This window comes from Fulmarus glacialis, unplaced genomic scaffold (genome assembly GCF_000690835.1).
Source record: "Fulmarus glacialis isolate BGI_N327 unplaced genomic scaffold, ASM69083v1 scaffold47825, whole genome shotgun sequence".
NCBI classification, from domain to species: Eukaryota; Metazoa; Chordata; class Aves; order Procellariiformes; family Procellariidae; genus Fulmarus; species Fulmarus glacialis.
The window spans coordinates 22,977-32,162 of NW_009213305.1; the positions used below are offsets into that span (position 1 = coordinate 22,977).

At 36.8% G+C, this 9,186-nt stretch overlaps 1 protein-coding gene across 1 annotated transcript in view; it reads right to left on the reverse strand.

Moving 5' to 3' along the window:
- LOC104071985 (contactin-3-like) overlaps positions 1-6,223 on the reverse strand; it is a 29,061-nt gene extending 22,838 nt beyond the window's left edge. Inside the window, exons 1-2 of the mRNA XM_009578138.1 lie at positions 6,091-6,223; positions 4,537-4,632 (exon numbers count right to left, since the gene is read on the reverse strand). Coding sequence (XP_009576433.1) covers positions 4,537-4,632; positions 6,091-6,223 — 229 coding nt within the window. The remainder of the gene's footprint in view (positions 1-4,536; positions 4,633-6,090) is intronic.
- Between the last annotated feature and the right edge of the window lie 2,963 nt (positions 6,224-9,186).

Sequence of the window (9,186 nt, forward strand, 5' to 3'; positions counted from 1 at the left end):
GGTTTGTTACTGGTGGTGAAAATAATGCTCTGACAGATAGAAATCATTGTAAAATCCAGCTGCGAACATGTATTATTGTCCCTCATATGGACAAATGTAAGTGTCTCTCAGGTACCATTTGATTTCAAACTGTCAGCTGAAATTTGTGCAGATGATGATGACACCAGCAGGACCATTGCAAAATATATTTTTAAATAAAAATACTATTTCTCCTTGGCAGATTGAGAACAGCTCGAGAACACTATGGAACCATTTTTAAGGCTGCTGCTTTTACAATATTCAACATATTCCTTAGAATGCATTTTTGTGCAAAAACCTCATAATGTGATTACCGCAAGTATGATTTATTGTTCATGCCCACATGGGTGTCATCCACAATCTGCAACAAAAGCAAAAAGTAGAGGTGCAAACCCAGGATGCTTTCTACCTCCTGAAAACACACTGATGGGCAGTAGAAAAGAAACTATTCTAGAGTTCTATCAGTTTGGTTTTGGTTTGTTTTAAGGGTATGAAATGTTTCCAAAGCCAAATAAGTAAAATCAATTCAATTTACAGTTCCCTGAAAAATAGCATGTTGATATTCAAGAGTTGTGGAAAAGAAATAATCAAAGCATCAACATATTTCTGGCATCGGAGATACCCTCCTTGCCATGTTATTCATGAAGCACAGTCTTGCTGGAACTTGCAGGTCTCCAAATAGCAATACAAGAGACATGAGCAAAAATTTGCAAGTCTAAATACTAATTTGCAACAGACATGACATTATTCACTGAAGTATTTGTCATACCAAGCAGTAAGCAATAACATTGGGATCTATTTTTCCATGATCTAATATAATTTCAAACCAGCATGTCACAACTTTAATATCATAAGCTATAAGCTGGATTGATCCCTATCCTTCAAATATCGTCTCATTTATCGATTAAGTCTACATTTATCAGGGCATGACAGTAAAAGGGGGGGGACGTATTCTTGCTGCTTTACAGATGTAGAAATATCCTTGCCATACTGCGTGAAATAGGAACACATATCACACGAGGCTAATCATGAATACAAGATAAGCAGAATTTCCTTGCAATTTCCAAGCAACAGCTTGTTGGCTCCACAACGTTCTTGCCATTTACTTAAGTTCTTGTGGGTTATGGTCGTATTCCACATAGTAACAAGATAACAGGGAGTATATCCACCAACATAAAACTACTGCCTGGTTTTTCCAGGCAAGCCTGAATTCCTTGAAAAGTTTGAATAATCATCAAGTAAATCTTCACTTCTACCATTAAAAATCATCTTTTTCTGTGTGTAAAGCAGCCTTGAAACTACGACAGACAACATAAAAGGACTATGTCTCATTGCTTTCTCCTCTCCCGAAGAACAGAATATACCTCATAAATCAGTAAGATCTCCTGAAATCCAAAATCAATGTCAGATTAGTAAAACTGACTGTACTAAACAAATATAAATCACACTATCTAGCAAATAGCAATAGTATCTTAAGACAAGCTACATGATATCAAGATACACGTACAGTAGTAACAGTAGGTAAAACCCTAAAGGAACTTGTGGATTTGCTTTACTCAGGGCTTTGTCACTCCTTAGATACCGATTTTGGAACAAAATCAATAGCAGAGAAAAATCATTTTTAGATCTCCATATGTCTACCCTTTTCCATTCTTGGCAGAAAGGAAAAAATTAGCATCGCATGAATGTTTTTTAACTGGCTGCATGTTAAGTGTGTCCAATACTAAGTTTTGCATGTTGAGATGTTTGTTATATTGACAGACCTTTAAAATCGTCAAAGACATAACAGTAACACAATAAAAAGTCAAAATAGCTGTAGAGAGTTCAGTAGAACTTAATGGTTATAACAATTGAAAAAGATAGCAGAAGATCCACATAAATCAATTTCAGATGTCATTTTATCTTTCAAGTGTGTGGGGGAGATGATTTACTGATCTGTAGAAAAACCAGGAATATTTTAACAGGTTCCTTGTAACAGAATTAAAATTATATACAGAACTATGGTCATGCAGAACAATGACAGATGACCATCTTAATTATCTAAAAATCACTGCTCAATCATAATACAACTTAACATTATCTAACATAAAAACCAGTTGAATTAGTAAAAAATTTGGAAAAGTCTTCACACACAAAGCCAGTCATTCATTAAATCTCCCATTCAGTAAATCTCAAACAAGACTGCTAAAAAAGAGAATGCCAAAAAGGGAAAATGCACTAACTCTAAAAAAAAAAAAAAAATTTGGAATGGTTTATGATACAACTCATGTTTAATAACAGAAATATAAAACTGATCTGTGCACCCTCAACTGGAAATATTGAGCACCATCTTCCTCCCCCCGTACACCAACAGCCATCACAGAAACAAAGCTAAAATACAAGCCCAGCCTATGAGCCGATGCGTATGAAGTTAAATGGAGTTTCATTGTTGGTTTCAATGGTAGATATCCATACCCTGATGGAACTGGAACTGCAAACTTCAAAAGGACAAAAATACCGTTAGCTGCATGAATAATTTGCTCCCCATTGAAAGGGGATATTCATATTTCTTATGTAAATATCTGTGGCTATAAGTAAAGAAAAAAAATATGCCAAATTGTAGAAGGGAAGCAATTTCCTTTTTCCATACTATGAACTGGCATTTCTTTTGGAATGAACATTGGTTTCTACTGTAACTGGATTGCTGTATATGGAGGAATAATCACAATCTAATCAAGTCTCTTCTTGAAGACTCCTTACAGAGAATGTAAGAAGTGCAAATCCCTATCAAGCTAGCAAGAACTTAGAAATTGCACGACATGGCAGAATACAAAAGAACAGTATTTCGGGGGTTAAAGGGGAAGAGAAAAGTTTTTAGAATTAGTGTTGTCTGAATTTAATTTGATAGCTCAGTGCAACAAATACAGAACCAAAGGAAAAAAAAAAAAAAAGACAAAAATAATCAGATCACCGATCCGGAAAGGGCTGAACAGTCCTCAGAGCCCTCAGGCCAGGTCAGCTCTTCCTAAACCATCCCTGCTACTCCTAACAAACTACTTCTGCTTAATGGATGGGTATTTTATCTAAGACTTACTGACCTGCATCCTACCGTGCCAGATCTAGAGGCACTGTATGCTTGATGTCACCATGCTACAGGTTTATTTTAGTGAAGAAAGAAGAGGAAGGATTTTTTCCACCTTGCTCTATGTCTCCTGAGAACTTTAATTGTTAATCCTCCAACTCTCAGACAAATCCAAGGATTTTAAATAGTTCAGGTACTAATTCTCAATTCCATTTCATAGTTCAGGAGGCCCTCAGCTCTCTCCTTTTTGCGTGAATAACACAATTAGTGTGGGGCCTGTCAATCATATCCCATCTGCTGACTGCCAAAGAAATTCCCACCTCTTCCATGTGTTAATGTGAACCACCGTTCTTAGCAGTATGAGCATGTTTTGTATCACCTCCTGTTTAACACCTCAAACTTAAACACTGCAGACTCAGTGAGGAGTTGTAGTCAGTTTGGCTGAGTACAGCCACCTCCGGCTGTATACCCATGCACAGGATGCGAGTACGAGAATGGCTGGGGTAATTCAGACTTTGGACTGCACACAGAAGCAAAATTTAATCATTCTAATTCTTATAGATAGCTGGTAGAATGACCTATTTTCTCAGCAGCTGAAAAGACAAAGCTGTTGTAAGGCTATAAAGATGATTTAAGAGTATGTATCAGTTTAGAGAGAGAAAAATTCTGCAAGCTCAGACAGTTGTAAAATTGCCACTTTATGGCTGCGTCTGCTTGGACTCCGCCAAATTTAAGAGGCCACAATACCTATATTATTGGATTCCATGTTTGGCTTATATTACCTTGTCTTTGCAATCAAATCTGATGTTTAACATCACAGCCCTTCAATAACGAGACTGTGTATCAATTAAAAACAAATAAACCCAGTTACTTTCAAACATTACTTGAGGCTCAGTAGCAGTTAGTCAAAGACTGAAGATGGAGAATGAATGATAACTTTTGGTCCACCAAGAATCCATACATCCAGTTTTCTTGCCCCCCCGCCAGAGACAGCAGTGTTTTAAATTACACCAGCATCATTACATTACACTATCAAATGTCTTGATTGCAAGAAAACAGGCAGATACTAGCAAAATTAAAGACAACAATCTACTCTTTGCAATTGTCTAGTCATAGAGAAAACCAGATTTATCGAGGCTCAGCAATTGTGAAATTGGGCAGAATTTAACTCCAGAAGATACTCAATTAATTACTGGAAATAATTACTGGAAACATCATAAAAGTCAGCCATGTTAAGTGCACAGAAATTACTAGGAGCTAGAAAGGCATTTCAAGATAAAAGTAAATCCTCGTAAGTACTTCCCTCCCTCTCTTTTGGTTTTGTTTTCTCTCTCTGTGTTTACTTCAGAAATCAGGTTTCATTCTTGCTCTCTCTGAAGGATCTCTCTTCAGGGGAGATACTCCACTTTACAGTCAATCAGCTCTGGTTGAAGCACAAAGCCTGGAAGGTCCCTTACCTCCCGCCCGGGGGGGTGGTCCGCAGAGCAGCACGACTCCCTGCCCCTCTCGAACTGACACCGCGCTTCTCATTTTCGTCCTGGAGTTTTCAAGATCTGTTTTTGAAAGAAAGGTGAGGTGGATATTAGGAAACGGAAAAGACTAAATATACAGGAGTTCAGAGTTCTCAAATCCTGATATCACATCTCATAGTTGCATACTAAGTTCAGCGATTTCAGTGGCTCAGGTGCAAAAGAAATGGCTGTTCAAGAAGAGGGAGGATGACAAAATTAGGACTGAAGCGAACTAATTTACACGAACATAATTAAACAGATCCTATGACTAATTTTGTTCTTATACTGGGCTTATGCTACCCTAATTTTGATAACCAAAAACGAGTCATAAGCGTAACTTAAAAATAGGTCCTTAAGCCACCGTTTCTTCCGAAATGAAGGCTCCGATGAAAATAGCATCAAGATCCTACTGAGCTCCTCTAACCAACCATAAAATAACGCTAATGACACAGCTATTCAGAAAACAGATATATATCTTTTCAAACAGAAAAGAAACCGCTCGACCATCTCCCCGCAGCAGAATCCCTTGTAACATCGCTAAGCTCTGGCGAAGGCAAGCACTTTGCACCTCAGCGTACTGACCCAGCACCCTGCTCTGCCTGGCTTCAGGTCTTCTGGGATCATTTTAAGCTGTGTAAGAGGGGAAATAAATGCTACCGAGTATACATAAATGCAAAATTGCAGAGCAGCAGTGTTTTATCATAAATGTGTATTAACTTTCCCTCTAACTGGCGACTCAAGATCTAAGAAAGTATGGCCTCATTATATCCTTGAATTAAGCTAGATATAACATTCAATACAAACCAAGATTGTGGTTCTACACTAAGAAAGATTTTTCCATGAATACCATGTATTTTTACATAATAAAACCAAACAGAAGACAATTTAAAAAAAAAAATGTTTGTTTATAACCTTGTAAAGGATACTAACACACACGGTCTTTAAAATAAGGCTGTCTTCATAACCAAGCATAATAGGAGTAGTGAGTTGACCAACAATAGCTATTTCCCAAAATATAATATTTTTTAATACTGAAAAGCAACAGCTGTTACAGTCAGAACACTGAGCAAGAGTGATTAGAATTTCAATGCTTCATTTAAAAAAATACATTTATTGCCGCAATGAGATGCTGTTCTATTATTCTTTGTTATGCACATAAAACTCATAGAAGGGTTTCTTAAAAGGGCTATTTTCAGCTTTCCAACTGAACTTCGGTGCAGATACTTGTCAGGGTCTATGTTTTCACTCACACAGTAAGCTCAGGTCTTTCAACTGGTACTTCAGAGGAGAGGAGACATGCTATTCTACACTAGAATGAATACAGCTACGCAATTTAGATTTTAAAATTTACAGAAAAAAAAAATCTATTTTACATATAAAATTAATTTAGAGCAAATTTTGCCCTCTTACATCACAACCGTGATGTCATAAATCTTACGCAATACCTATCATTTCTGTAATTAAGATGAACTGGTTTATGACTGCTTTCTAAGCACGTACATTCATTTATTGCAAACATAGTCCTTCGGAAAGTCAGTTGTCTTTCAGCTGTCCGACACACTGCACGAGCAGGATGGGACTGGGCTGGGAGCACCTTGGGAAGGGACGTGACCTGCAGGACACGCCGAGGCATTCAGAAAGGCACGTCCTTGTTATCCCGCAGGTACCCAGCGGGGACCCACTGCAGCTCTGCGGTTTGATCTGTTGCAATTTTGTACTGCAGAAGTTATTAATCACTGATTGCAGATGAAGACTGCTGTCACAGGGGAATATTTTTTTGGAAAACAAGACGCAATGCAGAATCCATCAGAAAATGAAGAATATGAGCCGCACTACAATAAAAGAATAATTTTTCACTAATTAGCAGGAAGCTCTCCGTCCTACCTTCTAGAGTGGTTGAAGTACCAGACTAATCACACAGCTGCAGAAATATCATCACTTAATTCATTTATATACTTGTATATTCTCTTTACACATTGCCTGGCACCACTTCGAAAATAATTAAAAATCACCATGCAAAATAGTAACGAGTTCTCTATTAGCGTTACACATTTGGACAATGAAGTCCAAATCTCTGAACTTGGAAAGTACTCGCTGCTTATATATGAGGTCCTGGTCTGATTTTCAGGCATCTCTGTAGCACATTCAGAATACTAAAGGTCAAAGCCAGTCACGCTTGGTAGAATAGCAGGAGAGATTGTTTCTTTTTGGTTGAGGTGGGTTTTTTTGTTAGTTCGGGGGGGGGGTGGTGTTTGTTTGTTTGGGGTTGTTTGGGTATTTTTTTTTGTTTTTTTGTTTTTTGTTTTTTTTTTTTAATAAAGCCACTATCCTAACAGCAATAACACTAGGGAGTAGTGCTGTATCTTCTAACAAAACTTGCTATTGCATGAAATCATTGGGAAGGAACATTAAGTTCTCAGAAAACTGAAAGGGTAAATAAAACACTGTAAAAGCTGGGCAAATAATGGAAAAGATTGTTTACTTTTACAGATGATTTGTATCTCTGAAATCAGAGGCTCTTATCCTTCTGAAATGTCTTAATAGATAAAATATAACTGGAAACAAAGAATGAAGATAAGAGGAGGACAGAAGATGGTTTTGAAAAGCGATGAGTCAGAACAGGACTCACTTTTCAGTGCCCTATGGGATGACAATATCTCATTGTTTTGTCTGAAAGAAAAGGGCAGAAACATACAAAATACTTCTGCATTTTATATATTGATCTACAGATTGTCTTATCAGATTTTTAACACACTTTTTCTCTACTTTCTCAAACTGGTCAACAAAATGTGTTTTAACTAGTTTCTCTTGCCTACATCTATTTACTTCTTACTTGCATTTATTATGATTTGTTATGCCCCACTTTTATCTCTTTTCATCTGAAATCCTACCATTCCAGTAGGAAATGAGCAATTTTATTACTTAACTATGCCAGGCAAAGTCTCTAATCATAACGATGAAAATATTTTGGTTAAAATGTTACAAAAACCTGACTACACAAGAAAAATATATTCAACTTTAAACCAATCTAGAACTGTGTAATTTGCAAATTAAATGTTTTTATTGCCTGTTTATAGTTTGCCATATAAAAGAAAGTTTAAAATTAGCAACTGAGACTTTTCTGTCTCCTGAAACAGCATTTTCTTCTCCCTTCCCATGCTAATACATATATTTACCTCATTGCTTTAGTACCAAGTAATGAAGTTACACCAACCGAAATACACATGCCATTGCAATAAAATGGAGCAAGAAAACGTAATTCAGCTTTATTTAAAAGTTTTTTATTCTGCCCAAAAAGGAGAACAAAGAAATGTGTTCTTGCACATACAAACAGCAAGGATATGAAAACCGCATATCCCATTGGGTTCTCTCCTTCCATTTAATAAGCTAAGTTTTAAGTCTCAAGCATCTTGCTAAGAAAGATTTCAAAGTGTGGAGTAACAGTAACGTAAGCATCATTTTCACTGCCTCTAGCCTGCAACAACTGTTTTATGCATTTGGAACAGAAGCATTTAGAAGTTCATGTGATACCCATGACAATTAAAAGACATGGGTTTGTGAATTCACGAGGAACCTGAGGCATCTGTATAAGGTAAAACAGACCTTGTCCTCACCTGAAGTCAACATGCAAGAAATAATAAAAAAATTGATCTTCATCTGCAGAACGCATGTCTGTTGACTGCATTCACTGCAGTTTACTGCAAGTACCTTCTAAAATGTTTCTGGTTTCTGTAATCTTGCGTAATCAAGGAAGGTAAGCGAACGGATCATGCAAGATCAGATCAAGTATTACGCCTATGCTTTGAAAAGACTTAGAACACCACGTTATGAAAAATTTTTTATGACAAAACTGCTCCAGACACAAAACTCCTAGCTTATGGCAGCACTGAGTTGTATCACATTGTGCCAAGAAACCTGTGTGATGTTTCACCCCTAGTCACACGTATCTGTACATAGGATCGTCGTAAGATTAGTAGAGGCTGCTAGAAATTATACCAACTTCTAATTTTTTTTTTATTTATTTTTAAAAGTAATGCAGAGGACACATTCACTCCCTGGAGAGGAGCAGGACTCAGTAGGTTTCCAACTCCGAGTCCAGTGACACCCAAGCATCTTATTACACTTAAATCAATTGATATTTATTGTCAACACATGTTTATTAGCAATTCGACCATGTTTTGATAACTGCAGAACAAGGGTTCATGCTCTACAAACATAATTGTCCCTTAAGAGCCACAAAAATATTTATTCCATTACTTCATTAGACTCATTATTATTCAAAGCAGCAGAACTTGTTAAACATACTTTATGTATAATTCTGTGCTGGTAGGATGTTCAAGTACCTAAATGAGTCAGACAACCAAATCTTAACTGTTTTCTTGAATAGGTAATTCTGAAGTGGGGACTTTGTTCAATGTCAGCACATAATGAAGTACTAATTGACAACCCACTTGCCCTAGTAAAAGTCACATTATTAAAAAAGAAATGAAATACCAATCTCTCAGCTCTTAAGAAAAAATAACAGCCTCAGCATGTTGTAATAGCTATGTTGGTAATTACATCTTCTGGAGAATCATAGAACCATAGAATCATTAA